Source organism: Semicossyphus pulcher, unplaced genomic scaffold (genome assembly GCF_022749685.1).
Source record: "Semicossyphus pulcher isolate SPU_LCO1_2020_fin unplaced genomic scaffold, fSemPul1.0.p SCAF_19, whole genome shotgun sequence".
NCBI classification, from domain to species: Eukaryota; Metazoa; Chordata; class Actinopteri; order Labriformes; family Labridae; genus Semicossyphus; species Semicossyphus pulcher.
The window spans coordinates 13,734,326-13,751,423 of record NW_027211692.1 but is presented as its reverse complement, the minus strand read 5'-3'; the positions used below and the strand labels follow the sequence as shown (position 1 = coordinate 13,751,423).

Sequence of the window (17,098 nt, the reverse complement as noted above, 5' to 3'; positions counted from 1 at the left end):
ACTCAACTCTGAAACACACTCTTAAACATGATACTTCTACAAATGAATAAACTTGTTAATCAGGGAGCTTCAGAGATGCTGGTATAGAAGAATTTGTCAGCTGCTGACAGAACTAGGCTAGCTGTTTACCCATGTTTCCAGTTTTTGTGCCAAGCTACAAACTGGCTGCTGACTGTAGCTTTATGTCTAGGCCCTTAACACAGGAGAGTGCTATACATTGTCTAATCTAAATCTAAGAAGGTTTATGTGTGAAGAGGAATAAAAGACATGCTGAAGAGAAGATGGGGTTAAAGACATTGAGGTTTATACCGACTTGTCAGACTTTTGGATCGATTGCGTCTGACCACCTGCTCGACAAGTCGTTGAACTCAGCCGAGCAAAGAAAACTTTGCTGTCTGAGATCAAAATACAACTTACTGTACCAATAAATAGTTGCATCTGGGTAGTAGGAAAATCCTCTTCTTGTCAAGATTCTAACTTGATAATATAACAGCAGGGGACTTTAGAACAAGGCTGTTAACAGAACAGAACAGAATATATGCACATGTAACACATGATTATGGAAAAATACCAGTGAAAATGTGTCTACAAGTAACATTATGAGTCATTTTTATGTAATTTAAGTAACTCCTTGTATGTTTTATTTGGTTTGGGCTGTTTGTGAGACACGGTAACAGATATCTTATGACTAATGTGAAGAATAACAGACTCCTTGGCTTCAGGAAATAGGCAGCTAGTATGGGAAATGTTTAATCTGTGAGCATTGCATCATATTTCTGTAAATCATCTCAGCAAATTTGTCACATGACTACATCAGGTAACGTAATGAAAGCTGCAATCATTGTGCAATTCTACCTTATAAAGGTCAACGGTCATTTTATTGCAGCCCTGGATCTATCATCAAAGATGTGCAGCCTGCACTGAATGCTTTATTGTGGCCGATGTGTGGTGTGATACCTTTTTATTGCTGTTATTTGGGAAAACAAGATGTGACCAGGAAGTTTGGTGTGACTGAGAGGCAGATTGTCCTTCAGTATAGGCCTAATGTTAATCTCAACAAATGGTGAACAAATAAGGGAACAAGGTTTGTCCGAACACTGATCAATCAGATATTACTGTAAGAAAGATCAGTCATTGAGAATCTGCATCAACAGTCCTGCAAAAGTCCGGCCTGCAACTTAAGCAGGCACACACTGTAGGTTGTGATATAACGCACGCATACATGCACACACATGCTCAATCCATTAGCGTGTGATCTATAGGCTCCAACAATGTGTTTGAAATCAGAAAGAACACACGTCCTTAAAATAAATCAAGGCTCCGTGTACCAGAAGATCAGAAGGAAAGCCGTCCCATAATTAAAGGAAAAAACAACACGCTCACACACCTGCAACATTAAATAACCCCGACAGCTTCCCATCCTGTATCCTGTTGGGTGCGAACATTATGCTATTTCACCTTGAAATAACTTACAAAACATGCGGTTTACATAATGAAATACGCTTAAAAAAAAGAACATATGTGCATTTATTAACCATTTTCAAGTTTGTTTTAATGTCTTATCTTGTATTCATGCATGGCCTTACTAAGCAGTAACGTCTCTCCTTTAATTAATGTCAGTAAATCATTTGTCTGCCGACCACTTGACACTTGTATCCAACGCTTGTTTGTTCCAGAGACTGAAAAACAGTGTTCTCTTTGCCAAGGTCAGCGCTCCCAACGCAGCTGGCTGGAATCCCCCACACTGTGTAACACAGACCAGTGCAGATCTGCACGTATACACATCTCCTCCTCCTCCTCCTCCTCCTCCTCTATCTCTCTCTTTCCTCTTTTCTGTGGACGGCACAGGAATCAAGCAGAGGATAAAAAAGAGTTAATTGACACTTGAGGCCTGTTAGTAGACTGGGTTACTTTGTACTTTGCATTCGGCCAAAAACCGTGTGTGCTCTGACTGTTTTATAGCATTTTCTTATGTGTACCGCGCCAGCCCATTTAGCTTACGTTCTATGAATAGATCATTGCAAATATACATATAGTATAGTATGGAGTTTTGCACATTTAAACATGTGCAAGCAGGATTAAGAATGAAATGTCTGCTGCTGTTGGATGCATGACAATGCAAAATGACTGATATCATGCAAGTCAGATGACAGCTTAAAAATAGACAGCTGTAGATGTAATTTTATTTATGAAAAAGTGGGAAAACAGGATGTGAGGAGAGAATTAGGCAACAAGAGGTTGTAAGGCAGCTCCAGAAAATGCATACACAGAGATGGGAAAGCAGCGGTGTTCATGAAAAGCAAAAAAACATAGACAAATAAAAAATAGAACCACAAAGAAATAAATGACGAAAAAAAAGAAAAAACACAAATAAAAAAGAGTGAAAACCCCACAAAGAAAAAAAAAGAGGAAAACACATAGATATATATATATATATAAAAAAAAAACAATGGGAAAAAAGAAGAAGAAAAGCCCACAAAGGAAAAAAAGAAGAAAAAAACAACAATTTGGAAAACACACGAACATGAGATCAGAAAAGGTCTCATGTTAATCTATCACCGTCGGCATCTTTTGTTTTGGGATTAGATCAATGTAGAAGGGGCGCTGGTTTAGCTCAGTGGGTAGAGCAGGCGCACATATGCAGAGGCCACAGTCCTCGACGCGGCGGCCGCAGGTTAGACTCCCGCCCTTGACCCTTTGCTGTATATAATTTCCCACTCTCTTCTCCCAGTGTTTCCTGTCTCTCTTCTGCTGTCTGTTAATAAAGGCAAAAAAATAATCTAAAAAAGAACACAATGCCGAAAAATAAAAGCACTCAAAAATGCACGAAGAGACAGGAGGAAGAGGGTGTGAGTGAAACTGCAGAAGTGATATAGAGTGAGTGAAGGGGTAAGGTAGGGGAAAAGGAGGATCAACTGTGCAGCTAGCCTTTCTTAAAATAGCTCTGAGGACGGTTGCAGCGGTACACAGTTTAATTATATAGCACTATATGAAATGTGATGTCTTATTAAAGCGTGGCTGTAACAGGTTAAACACTCACAGATTTACAATGTGATGGTTTAAGACAATGACTAAAGATGGATGATGGATGGATCTCCATCTGCCCTCATTGTACTTATTTGAAGTCAAAATCCCCCCCTGGCAAAAAATGGCAAAGGTCCCACTCATCAGAGTATTTAACAGCAGAACAGCTTCTTGTGCTGGTCTGAGGTTAACGTTCACAGATATGGGAACATCAGTAACTGCAATGATTGTTTTAGTTAGTCATCTCTCACTGTTCCTCCTCTAGTCTGCTAATCCACAACAGATCGGCTGCAGGAGCCGTATTTGTTAACAGAGCAGTCAAGCATCAAATAACTAATTAAAAACTTGAACTTGAAAAAAATGAACACTTGGACGTAAATCAGCATGATAATAACTATGATGACAGAAGCTATATTTGAGAAAAATTTATTTTGACGTTATAGTTTGACCCCATCTAACATGGAGGAGGTGGGCTTTATGACCTATACTGCAGCCAGTCAGCAGGGGGCGATAGAGATGTTTTGGCTTCACTTTTCAGGCGCTGTCATGTCGTCCATCTTTTATACAGTCTATGGGTTAAAATTGTTTTGCTTTTAGCCTGTTTAAAATGTGATGTCAGTATACCATACCTTAAATGAATATATACTTTTTTTGTTGCGCTTTTATGCACACAATGTGCATTGTCCATATTGGCCATTACTTACTGGTATATTGGTTTAGTTTTAACTTAATGCACATCGTTCATTATTTCTTAGTGTGCATCACATTGTACATTAATGTGCTCTAGTTACTGGATATCTCAGGTCCTGTTTACACAAAACAAAGAGTCAAGCCTCAGCTGACACTGTTGCTAGATTTATTTGATACTCATGCTAATAGTTTTAAGGGTTGAGATGATTGCTGCACTGCTGGCTTGGTAAATGACTGCATTTAATATCTGAGTTCACTGACTTAAGCCTTGTAACAGAGGAACTATAGAAAACTGAAAATCTGCTTATCGCTCAGTGTTTATACAGATTATTGTTATAATAAAAACTCCACCAGTTTTATTGGCAATATCGAAACATCATGTCTGAACACTTGATGAAGTCTGTTTATAATTATCAGTCATGTTTTAATCTTTGGACTTTTTGGATTCATGTAGATACACACCCATGGGTGCCTGAATACGCAAGATAACGTGCTTGTGTTTAAGATAAACACACTGTTTCAAAGGAGACATGGCCACAGTTCACCTACTCCCTGTAAGGACACACAAACACACCCATACACACACACACGCACCCGCACCAAGGCTTTTACCAAGGCTTTTACCTCATCAGGAAATATAGTTTGTCCTGGACGTCATCCTGGGAAGCTTGGACCACACCCATCGAACCTGTGTGCGTGTGTGTGTGTGTGTTGTCTTACCACCGCAATATGATAAAACAAACGCTTTGACTGTATTAAAAGGAAACACACAAACAGACATTGACATTGAAAAGGGAGAAAGGATTTTCTTTTTAAAGTAACTGGTATAAATATAACTTTTGAATATGTTCAAATATGTAAGTAAAACAACACATTTGTAAATATGAAAGGTCCTCTGCACTCGCTTGCATGTGTGGGTGTGTGTATGTGTGTATACAAACAGCAGCCTCCCATTGTGTTGGGACAGTGGCGTGAGAGCGACCAGAGGGTCGGCTGCGCATCACATCAAAGATTTGGCTGTGTGTAAAAGACACCACTGTCAACACACACACACACAAATACAGAGACCCCTGGGCTCCTCACACTAAACAATCAGGTATGACAGGCGTGGTCTCTCTCCGGTCTCAGCGGGCCGAAAAAGACAAAAGACCCTCAGGAAGAGGCCGTCCACTCATCCTCACTGACGACGCGGATCTCTCCCTCTCAAGACACACAAACACCCAGAGAGGATACAGCATCAGAGTGTCTGTGAAAGAACAAGGCTAATGACACACCCAAACTTATGATCACTTCAGGTTTTAAGATTTCCACGCTGTCATACCTTTAAAAAATATCTGAATCAGAATCCGCTTTATTGGCTAAGCATGTGTTCACATACAAGGAATTTGACTCCGGTTTACAAGGCTCTCTATGTACAGACAAAAATACACAATCAGACAAGAGACAACATCCATCCATCCATCCATCCATTATCTATACCGCTTATCCTGTTCAGGGTCGCGGGGGGCTGGAGCCTATCCCAGCTGTCATTGGGAGAGAGGCTGGGTACACCCTGGACTTTCAAACTCACATTCAGAACTACAGGCAATTTTAGAGTCGCCTATTAACCTAACAAGCATGTCTTTGGACTGGGAGGAAGTAACCCACGCATGCACGGGGGGGAACATGCAAACTCCACGCACCGAACCGAGATTCGAACCAGGAACCTGACCTAAATAAAACAGGACTGATATGACTGAATGCATTAGTATGATTTTAATATGTATGCTGGATTGGGCTAAAGCATGAGCTCTGGTAATTTTGTGAGAAATCATAGATAGGTATTTTCTGTCAAATGTCCGATTACAAAATCTGGTTTTACATCTACAGCTGGGTCTCTCTGAAGCTGGATGATCCTCCAACATAGTTGATGAAATTACAATCTGTTACATCTTAATTTAAATGAAAAGAGCCTGTTTAGTAACTCTTGTGTTAATTATGGATAGATACCATTTTTGCATCCAGAATTATATATATATAAAATTTGTCCATAAATTCTCGTTCATGTTTTTTTTAATTTAAATTATTCTATTCTTTATTTTAATATTTAATTAAGGGGGGCACAATAATAATGATGCATTGAATTGCTAAGAAGGTTTTACAGTGTGCTGAATTGTCTGCATTTAAGACCAAAGAGCCTGCGGTTCTTTTTGTTTGACTGTCTTTACAGCCTTGTAAAGCTCTTCTTAGCGTTTTTTCATAATTATCTTTTTAAGTTAAAATATTTTGTTTTGTTTTCACCTGTCTTGTCTATTTAACAGTTTGAAAATTGCATTAAAATAAATACACAGTGAGAACATGTCACAGGCTGCAACCTTGCACTCTGGCGCCATCTTGTGGTGTACATTTGGAATTGCAGGTTAATTTACTTGAGCTAGACGGGAAATCTTAACATAGGTAGACGCAGGATTGTAAACAAATAAAAGAATAAAAGAAAAAACCTGTGGATTAAAATAATTTCAATTAGAGAAAATTATGCAGCGCTATGTTTTAGTTCTCTATACTCACAAGATGGCGCTGTTTTCATACTACTTACCTTTTTTACGGTATCCAGACTCTTCCGGGTTGTCGTTGCCAAGGTCAGAGTTCAGAGGGCACGCACAGGTTGTGTTGTGCTTCTGCGTTTAGCTCATATTTAAGCTAGCTGCTGGGACTCGTGATGTGATGGCTTTCCTCAGTCTGTTCCTGAGGAGGCAGTTACCGCCGGCTGTGTGCCACTTCGCCCGCACAGTGAAGCTGGTCCGGCCTCCCTGCGCTGGAGCCCCGTTGCGGAGGAGGCTGCACGGCTCGTCCCGGCTGCGGCTCGGAGAGAAGGGACCGTGGGGGAAGAGCCGGGGGCCGGAACAGCAGCAGCAGCAGCAGCAGTACCAGCTCACAGACCTCGACAAGGCGGACGCTTTGGTAGGTTCAGTCCGGGAGGAAAATGCGAAATATTCACATGAAGGAGCTTTTAAAAATATCAAAGCTGCTTTTACTTTCGTTTCTCCCAACAATGTTTACATAAACGACAACAGCATTTGATCACAGCCACTGTGAATCTATGATAGATACGATATTGTTAGAAAACTGGTTAAATAAGAGGTTAATTTAATTATTATTTGTCTTTAATTTTTTTCAGATGCTGAGAAAGTCTCACGAGACAGGTAACCTGACTAAATGCATGCTAGGAATTCACCATTAGTCTGGATAAAACCCTGAACCTCATACATGGAGAATTATATTCATCATACAGTTACTTTATAGCAGACGTCAAACGTAAAACATATAATTTATTGATGATATAGCAGGTGTTTAATATTTCACAGCTAGTTGAAATATATATCATGCAAGGACTGTTCATCTAACATTTCAGCGACCAAGGAGTACAGATTCAAACCTGAAGGGTTCAGCTGTGAGGTGGTTGTGAGAAAGGAGAATGCATCATTAGGTAGAGAGAAAGATTGATTCGTTTTTTGACTTGACAGGTTTTAGTCTGTCACAGTGATCGCTGCTGACATTGTGGTTCAGACTGGAGTTTGAACTTTATTTATTTCAGCTCTGACACAGCAGCAGGAGAGTGGAGTGGGTGTAGTGATGATCAGACAGAGAGAGAGAGAGAGAGAGCTACTACAGCTGTGTATGGTCTTTAATTAACTGCTGGTCAGTAAATTAAATACACTTTATATTGCTTGTAATCAAAAGAAGAGGAGAAACATAAGAGATCTACCGAAATCTCTGCTCTAATAAACTTTACTTGTAACAGAGCATTTCAGAGGATATGCTATATTTAGTGCTTTCCCCCCCCCTGATAGTATGCATGTATACAGTGTGATTGATTCTGGCTCCCTGCACTGATCTCAGGTCAGGCTGTAAATGTGTCAGCTGTTTATTTCTGCCTTTGACGTGTTTTGCAGGATTCCTCTCGTGGTTCAGGAACGGTCTGCTGGCGACGGGGATCGGGGTCATCGCGTTTGTCCAGAGTGAAGTGGGACGGGAAGCAGGATATGGTAAAGCCCCACCACTATTTTTTTTTTAATGTGCAGTAGAGCTGTTGTTGTTTTAAATTCTATTAATCTATTAAGAATAAATGTCCTTGAAATAACCAGAACTATATCATCCAAATGGGTCAATACCCCTCAGCCCTTTTTGTGCTTAAATCGATCATTTCAAAGAGAACCTTGCTATAGATTTATAAAATGAATAATTTGGCGAGGACTTTTGCAACGGGCTGAAATCATCATGGGTAAATAAAGAGGCGAGATCCTTGGTATCTCCATGTCATGGTTATCCTAAAACACAGCTGTTCAGTGTTAAAGTTTTATAACATTTATGAGTTGGTGCAAATTTAATATCTAAACACAGCATGAAAACTAAACTTTAACATTATTAATGTAAGAATAAAAGCATGTCAACTTTATTCTTACATGTATTACCTCCTTAAAGGTCAGTCATGGGCAGAGGAGATGAGGGCTTATTTACTTCATCCCAGATTGAAATAAAAGCCATGTGATCTGTGTCTCCTCAGCCTTCTTCATCCTGGGCGGTGTGTGCGTGTCGTTCGGCGGCGCCACGTACATCGGCAGCCTCTTTGCCCTGCGGAGGTTGATGCTGCTGTCTGTGCCTGCGCTGCTGCTCCAGAGTGCAGCTGTGTGCAGCGTCGCCCTCTTCTGGCTCGGCGCGGTATCCCTCTACATCGGCCGCCTGGAGGTGGAGATCATCCACGAGGACGAGGAGGGAGAGGATGAGGACGAGAGGCGGGACAACAGGGGTTACCGCGGCTCCCATGACAGCAGACATCACGACAGTGAGGACAGTGACGGCAAGGGGCCGAACAAGTAGAGATCACGGATGGAGAGTGTGCGATGCTTTATTTTCAGGGTTTCCTCTTATTTGTGTGGATGTGTGTGCGTGTGTGAGTGCAAGCAGTCTACATGTTCATATGTAGGCCGTGTGAGTCTGAAGCTGCAGACCTATTATCATTTGTTATATTACTGTGAAGACTATTGTTAAAGTGACTTTTAGACCTTTTGGAAAACTGGTCAGAAAAATGCTGAATTTTGCTCGTTCACTTCTTGTGAATAAAGATGCTTTTTTTTGTAAGATTTCTTATAATCAGATATATTCAGAGCTGCTTCACTTTCATCATCAATCTGTGATTTTGTAATTGTGTTTTGCATCATCACTGTCACAGGCTTATCTCAGCCAACTGCTGTTTGTCTTATTGTGTTCAACATAATTTTAAAAAATCACATAACTGTAATTAAATACTTGAAGTTTTCATTGAAGTCCTGAAACCAAACAAGCTGGTCGTGCTGTGGTTTAAAGGAGTCGACACTATGTGCAGGTGTGTCTTTAATGAGGGCTTATAATATATATATTTTCTACAGAGGTAACCCTGTGAACTCATTTTCTAGTTTTGTTTTGTAAGAGGAAAAAAAAAAAGCACTTTTCTCTGTTTTTGTTTTTACGTTATTGCATCTTGACTCTTAAAAAGAATATTTTTCTCAGCTCTTTGTGGTTACATATTTTGCTCTGTATTGTTGATATAAATGTACAGTACCTTAATTACCTTTGAATGAGTTAACACCTTAAGGTGGTCGCTGTCATTGCTGTTTTAATGCTTCTAAAGAATAGTTGGATGTATGAAAAAGTCTGTAAACTTGAGTTTTGAGTGTGTGTGGAAATAGGGTTCACTTTTGTTTTCTTCTGTTTGTGTGCGCCACTCTTTCAATGCACCCGACTGTACAGACAGTAATAAAGCAATCTATCAGAATCTATCTCTGCTGTGCTCTTCTTTTGCTCCCGGATTTTAAATGACCAGTGGTCCCCAACTTAGCGGTCCCCTCCAACCAGAGGTCACCAGATACATCTGAGATATTTAACAGGGTAAGAAAAATAGAAACAGTTATGCTCCAAAAATGTTCATATTTGTACAACTTTGAAATACTGAATCTACTCCTTTGGGTGTTGCAAGTAGATGTTGCTTAAATCTAAAGGGTGATGGGGTTATCTGGTAAATTTAAGTTTGCCATGGACTTTGTACAGCTGAAGAACTAGAGAGCTGGTTTGTATTTTTTAAAGCTCCTGTGAGGAGTTTTTGCTGGTTATGAAACAGACTGAAATTAATTCTGATTACTCTATATGACCTACAAAAGCAAACCAGACCATCAGCGACAAGCTTGATTGTTTCTATATTGTTATTTTGAATGCCTGAATCTGCTGGCGGGGGGTAGGTGTCAGACGAAGCGATTAACTGCACGCTGCCTTTGTTTACATTTTCCAGGGCAGAAATTTAAAGTGAGTGATGCATATGACTGTTAAAGAAAGCAGGATGCGATTAAAAAAAACAAAACACTAATGCATGTACAGGACAAAGTCAGTAAAGAGATAAGAGGTACAGCTTTGCCCACAGGGGGCGCCATTATCAACACAAACCAAAAGTTCCTCACAGGAGCTTCCACTGACACAAAAAAACTTGGGGCCGTGTATTTTCCAGCACATAGAAGTACTGGTTGGTTGTCCGATGGGAGGTAGGCTTTAAGTAAGAGAAATACTGCTTCCACACACAAACATAACTATATTGACCTGTGGAGTTCCTCAGGGCTCTATTCTTGGGCCTCCTCTCTTCTCTTCGCATATGCTCCCACTCGGTCCCCTCATTTGTAAACGTGGCTTCTCATTACATTGTTTTGTGAACTATACCATGCCACAACCCTTACAGCCCTTCTTTGAAGTTTTCCTGAAGCTAAACGACCCGAAACCAGAGGTGGTCCTGAATCTACTAGCCTTCTCTTTGATTCTTGTCAAGTCCCACTCTTGTTCAGCTTCCAAAGGACAACTCAAATTTCCAACTCAATCACTTTTATTTTTTCTTTTGGCTTTCTCAGTTGATTGGTGTGTTTAGTAAATTAGGTTGTAAACCTTTAAAGACGAGAAACAACGTTAACATTTTAATTTTTAAATGAATTTTTAATGAATTTAAACATTTAATTAAACATATATGAATTAACCACTTTTTCAGTCAACTTTTAACATTTAACAGAATTTTAACATTTTTAACTTTGTATTATTGTAATTTTTCAAACTCAGAATGATAAGTAATCTTAGTGCAAACTCATTCAACAGAAAGTCAATGAAATCAATGCTGCAATGTGTTCCTTAACCAATCTACCTTAACCAATGTACACAGCAGTTAAACATAAACTTGAACATATTAAGCAGCATTGCAAACACCATGAAAGTAAATAAAACATTTCACCGACCATTGGCGTCTTCGGATTGAACTTCTGAGCGAACTTGGAGCTTCTCTCTGAAGTTTGTCTAAATGACTGACCTCCATTTTTTTCTCAGGTGCTCCAAATCAGTGCCAATGACTGATTAGGTGACAAGCAGCCGGATTGCTGCTGCTGGTGCACTCTGGGAAGTGTAGTCCTTCTAGACCCATTTCTGAGATTCAGCTCAACAATTCTACTTTTAAGTTTGACAAATAAACTATGTGGTAAGAGCACTATGATCTTTTTTTTGCCTACTTTGGTCAGCTCATGTTGTTCTAAATGTGCTTTAGAAATAAATGTGTCTTGACTTGATTAATACACCGAGAGGTTGGCGGCTAATAGGGCCCACCCTAATTGATTCATCCAGGAATGGTCCCATTAGACACACCCTTCTCCTACTTAGAGAGGTCTTTACATTTGTTTATCATTCAGACTTTTCATGTTTTGTTAATTCACTTTACTTCTTATGTCTGAAGGAAGATATTACTTTAGGCTCTTACAATGTTTCAAATGGGGGCTAAAGCCAGTCCATTATGAGTCTAAAAGTAGTGGCCAATGAGGATCCCGTAAAGTACCCAACACATACGCTTTTTTAAATCTAAGAATATAATCTCCACGAACAGCTCCACCTGTTTCCCAGTGCATCATAGGATTTTTAGGATTATGCAAACAAGGCTGAATTGAACGTGTAAAGCTGTCAGACTGAGTCGTAGCTCTCCTTAAAGTGGGAGTCAGAAGATGAACAAACTGTCCACGCACACGCTGTACATGCATAATTCTTATAATGAGCTGCTCATCAGCGAGCGTGTTGGAAGATACGAGCTGAGCTGAACAGCATGTGGTTCCGACGTGTGTTTGTGTGTGTGAGTGTGTGTGTTGGTGATTGGGGGAGGAGGGCTCTGTCTGTGATAACTATCAGTGACTAGGTTAGGGCGAAGGTCTGTGATATCTCCCGGCCATCGACACATCGTGTTGCTGTTGAGACTCACCTCAGAGTCACCCTCTCTTCCTCTCCTCCTCCCCCTCTCTCTCCTCCCTCCTCTCCTTCGCTGATTCCCAGGGCGTTTCAGTGCAGCTGTGTTTCACATGCAGGGTGTGTCTGGACGGCTGCTGCAGTGTGACCAGCGCCTCCTCTCCTCCCTCCTCCACTGTCTCTCCCTCAGATCCTCTTCTACCCTTTTCGCCCTCCAGTCCTTTCGTTCTTTCTTTCTGGACTCCTCCTCACGTTCTCCTCCCCTTCCCCTCCCCTCCTTTCCTCTCCTCTCCTCCATCTGACTGCACAGGTCTGTTTGGCATGCAGGAGGCTCCTGAGGCCTGGCGCGTCTAAAGGGCAGGGCGCCCAGAGGCAGGAGACGCGCCCTCCCTGACAAACACCATCTACCCCAGACCCCGAGCAGCTCCAGAAACCACAACACCACCAGCCACAGCTCCAACATCTCCAAACCCAGCGCTGGAAGACGGAGCCATAACCTCTGCTTATTTTGAGCGCAGATTGCTCATCTGCTCTCAGGTGTTAAATGCCATGCGTATGGATCAAAGGATCTGCTTTGAGAAGTGCATTAACTATAGATGGCCTTCTCTTGGCTGAGAGGAGAAAGAGGAGATTGTTGGGAAACAGTGACAAAAAATAGTAGAGGAAGGATGGAGAAAAGAGGGAGTTGTGGAGGTGTAGTACGCTCACATCTGCTAGAAGCTGTCTGTGTGTCTCCCTCCATCCCTCACTCTATTATTCCTTCCCATATTTTTACTCTTTCAAATGCATTTACATGTGCTCAGGTATTTCCCCCGGGAGCGCGACTCCAATTCAGGGGGTAAGATAAGCCATCAAAGTCAGTGACAGAGAGGGCGTACGGGTGACTCAATGACAGGCGGAGTGGAAGACAGTCAGCAGAGCTGCCATGACTTGTGCACACACACATTACCGCGCACACACACATGCACATTGACACAAGCAGTGCACAATGATTCCAACAGAAGGAGTGCTCCACAGAAAAGAAGATATAAAGAAGAAAGCAGAGGGTATTGTGCGCGCAGACACACATATACAGTACATACGCTTTTGCACGTACAATGCCATTTTCTCCCCAACAACTGCTCTTGTTTAGTATGCGCTTCCTTTGGTCTTGAGGAGGAATGATCCTCACTCTAATGAACTAGGGCCTGCCACTTGAATGTAAAACAGGATTTAACCCGTCTTCAATGTCAGAGCCCCTCCCTGGGGCTGCTTCAGACAACACACACGCACTCGCAAATTCATGGAGATGCACACATGCATACACACACACGCAGGCACGCATGCAAACCACCAATGTACACACACACACACACACACGGTGATGCGTGCCCGCATAGAGTCTCTCATAAGTGAGACAGTCTGTGTTCCTTTCTGTCTGAGATCGACACTCGAGCGATGTCCGGCGACACGCCCGGGTCGCTCTCACCTGCTTTACAACTTCCTTTTTTCAAATTAAGGATCAACATTATCGTGTTTTATTGTGTGTGTTCATGTGCGTTTTATCGTCTTCTCCGGGGACGTGCAGGAGCACCCCGTTGTCGATGACACATAAACTACCTGTAGTGACACAAACAGCTTTTAAGTTGGTTCTACATTTGATTTGTGTTTGCTATTATTGGCTGTGTGTTTGGATTGATCTTAGAGTCACACACACATAAATGTCTTAAAAGCCGAGACTGTATTAAGGAGATGCATTTTAGTAACTGATAATGTATGCAACTGCTGTCGAGATCAAACTTTTACCATAAAATGTGTCCCAAATTATCTTAAGCTTAGCTTAATTATTTCCATAAGAGATAATATAAACACATCTCTATATATCTTAATTGTTGAAGTGAGGTGCAGTACAGAAGGAAGAAACAACAAAGCCTTGAGTTGTGCTCCTCTACTGGAATATTTTATTGTTATCGTCATCTGTATCACTGTTTCTTTTTACATTTGTTCATTTTATTCGATGAGAGGGTGAAGTATTCACAAAGATGGGAGGATAACGTTAGCTTCACAGTGATGGGCAAAGGGTTAGATATTTAATTCAACAATAAAAAAAAAAAGAAAGAAAACAAAAGCACACACACTTGTACAATCCAGCGCATCCGCATACAATCACACACACACACACACACACGTTATACCGTTGAACACCCGAGAGTATGTGCGCTCACACGTTTGTATGTGGCAGCTACAGTTTGGGCGTGTAGTGCACGTCGGATCAGAACAATTAGAAATGTTTTTTTTTTTTACTTAAATCAGATCATCAAAACAAAAACAACGTCCACACAGCGTCTGGGATCTTTTTAAAGACTCAATAGTTTATAAAATGTATCAGTTTGAATGACTTTAATCCAAAGTGCTAAAGAATTATCTCATGTTTACTTCTGAGTCGTCTTGATTTCTATTCTTTAAAATCTTTACCATTTTTGTCTTTATGTGTTTTTTGTATTTAACGTCACATTTTGGATTTAAGATGCTCCGATGTTTGTGTCTCTTTAAACAACCATTAAATAGTTTGGGACTGACTTCAGTTTAAAAAGAGATGAAAGAGAAAATGTTTTTCATATAAAAATGCTTTTGTTTGTTTTCTACAGTCATGAGCTGAATTCCAATTAAAGCATAAATTTAAATAGTTTTATTTCCCCATTATTTTAACTCCACATCAGAATAATTCAGCTTTTTATTGACCTCTAATGGTCGTCGTTTAATGACCGCACGTGGTCTTGCTTACCCCTCCCCTCTCTGCTCCTCTGTGGTCCTGGCCGTCGTATTAGTGACCACTCTTTGCATTGTTCTCTGTTTTAACAGGATCACACAGTCAGTGTTAAGTGATATAGTGCTTTGAGTTCACAACAGAACTAATTTCAGTAAGTGCTCAGAAAAAAAACACGCAGGTTTAAATGATAATAAACACTTTTGTCCAACATTATTTCCCTCGTAAAAACATTTTCACAAATATCCTTTATAGAGAAAAATAAAAAATGGTGTTTGGATATTTTACATCCAAAAGTTATTCTGTCTGGACACATTTGTCGCACCATCCTTCATCCGTTTTATCTAAAAGATAAAAGCAAGAAAACATACACAAATTAAAAACAAGGATATGGCTTCATACACAAACACAATCATACAGAATATACTATCATTAATACTCAGTTAAACAAATGACCTTACTGTAAGTAAACAACAGAAATAGCGTCCTGTCTGCATTGCATTTTCTTCCCTTATACATAATGGAATGTCTGGGACTACTTTATTCATATTACGTCCCAACAGTGTGCTTTAAGTATGGCTGACTGATGAATACTCGGATTTCTTTTTCACTATTATTTTAAATCTCAATAGAAAAACACCAGAGGGCGGTCTCCATCTTTAATCACCTGCATCTCAGAGTAAGAGACGGTTTGTGTAATACTGCAATAATAAAAATTTATATCCCAAAGTCACTTTTGTTCCTACAGACGAGCGTCCATCTCTCTCTCTCCTGGCTTTAGTGTTTATGGGTTAATTTGAGTGACAGCGAGGAGGATGTGAGCTGAGGGTCTTTATGGTTTTGTCTCTATGTACAATATGGCTTCTCTGAGTGGAAGAGACACAGAAATCAACACAGTCATCTAGAGAAAGACGCGGAGCAGAGTTCATTATTGTCGCGGAGACGGAAAGTCTGCAGGGACGACCAGTCAAAAGTTTCCATGTTGCGTTTTCTCCCAGAGTCACTGACACAATAATTCCCCGTGGCAGCGGCGTGTCACATATTTTAGATCGCAGTTATTCAGCTCATTGTCCAATTAGTAACGTCCTCAGAGGCTTAATGTCCTGCCACGTCTGTCTCTCCTGCCCTTTCCTCTCTTTCTGGTCTGTCACTCCGCTCCGTCCTTCATTTTTTATCTTCTCCTCTAGTCTCAGTCCTCCTCGGAGCCCGCGGCCCCCCTCAGTCCGTTCATACAGAAGGGCAGGCCGGAGGAGAACGGGCTGTCAGACGGGGAGAAACCGCTGAAGGGTGGCAGGCCGGCCAACCGCTGCAGGTGGGGGAAGAAGGCCGGTGGAGGTCCCTTGTGGTGGTCAGAGCGTAACTGCAGGCCGTCGCCGTGTCCTGTGCCGTGGTGGTGGGAGGGGGGCAGCTCAGGCGGAGCGTAGCGGATGGTGCTGGGAGCGTAGAGGCTCTGGGGGCCCTGAGGGCCGAGGGCGAGGGGGTGGAAGAGGACCCGGCCCGCTGCGCTGCCTGCAGCCAGTCTCTGCAGCAGCTCAAAGTCAGGGCCGCCACCCGCACCTCCGCTGCTCCGACTGAGCGCCCCGGACACCACCCTGTCGTCACGGGGCAGCGGGGAGGACACGGACATGGCGGGGGACAAAGCCGGGGAGGGGGGAGTGAAGAGGCCTTTCGGAGGAGCCTCACTGCTGGAGGAAGAGTCGGGGATCGGGGTGGTGGGGCTGTCCCCGTTGAGGCTGCTGGAGGGTGTGTGTGCGTGTGAGGGCTGCGTGGTGTGTGTGTGCGAGGTGGAGGTTTGTGTGTGCGCCCCCCAGCGCCCCCCGCTGGTCAGGGCTTCGTGTTCAGTCTTGATGCTGGGGCTGCCGGGCAGGGGAGACGGGGTCACTATGCTCTTCAGCTGCTGGATCACAGCCCGGCCGTTCTGCGCCCGGCCTCCCCTCTCCCCCCCTCGAGTCGGGGTGTCTCCTCCACCTCCTCCTCCCCTGCTTTGTTTACCTCCTCCCCCGCCGCCGTCTTCCTGTTTCAATCTGTCACTGTCTCCCCCCTGATCCCACTCCGCCTCTTCCTCCTCCTCCCCCTCGCTTTCGCTGGCCAGGTCAGAGGACGCCGACACGCTCTCCTCCGTGTGACGGAGCTCCTCCAGCCTGCGACGGGTTTCGGGAGGTGCGCCGTCGGGTTCGGATCTCAGCAGGCGCTTCCTCCTGTCCTCTGATTGGATGGCGGCGGCCCTGAATTTCTCTCTGCCTTTAGTGTCGGGGTCACTCTTGCCCACTGAGCTCTTTCCCGGCTGTGAGCCTGAAGAGAGAGAGATTTTTATGATGAGCAGAAGAAGAGGGACAGGCAGGTGTTTGCGCGTGTCAGCGGGCATCAGAATGT

At 42.5% G+C, this 17,098-nt stretch overlaps 2 protein-coding genes across 2 annotated transcripts in view; one reads left to right on the top strand and one right to left on the bottom strand.

The window, feature by feature from the left end:
* Positions 1-6,344: 6,344 nt before the first annotated feature.
* tmem160 (transmembrane protein 160) lies at positions 6,345-9,499 on the top strand. The gene is made up of 4 exons (XM_069668778.1): positions 6,345-6,654; positions 6,872-6,896; positions 7,647-7,739; positions 8,258-9,499. Exons 1-4 carry the CDS (start codon positions 6,418-6,420, stop codon positions 8,569-8,571), a joined length of 669 nt encoding a protein of 222 aa, XP_069524879.1. The 5' UTR covers positions 6,345-6,417; the 3' UTR covers positions 8,572-9,499.
* A 4,408-nt stretch (positions 9,500-13,907) lies between these two features.
* The window catches only part of npas1 (neuronal PAS domain protein 1), a 43,299-nt gene continuing 40,108 nt past the window's right edge, over positions 13,908-17,098 (bottom strand). Inside the window, exon 12 of the mRNA XM_069668545.1 lies at positions 13,908-17,017. Coding sequence (XP_069524646.1) covers positions 15,915-17,017 — 1,103 coding nt within the window. The 3' untranslated portion in view covers positions 13,908-15,914. The remainder of the gene's footprint in view (positions 17,018-17,098) is intronic.

Coding starts and splice junctions, on each gene's coding strand:
- tmem160 (XM_069668778.1), top strand. CDS start 6,418: ATGGCTTTCCTCAGTCTGTTCCTGAGGAGGCAGTTACCGCCGGCTGTG. Junction 6,655..6,871: donor TCGACAAGGCGGACGCTTTG/GTAGGTTCAGTC, acceptor AATTTTTTTCAG/ATGCTGAGAAAGTCTCACGA. Junction 7,740..8,257: donor GGGACGGGAAGCAGGATATG/GTAAAGCCCCAC, acceptor GTGTCTCCTCAG/CCTTCTTCATCCTGGGCGGT.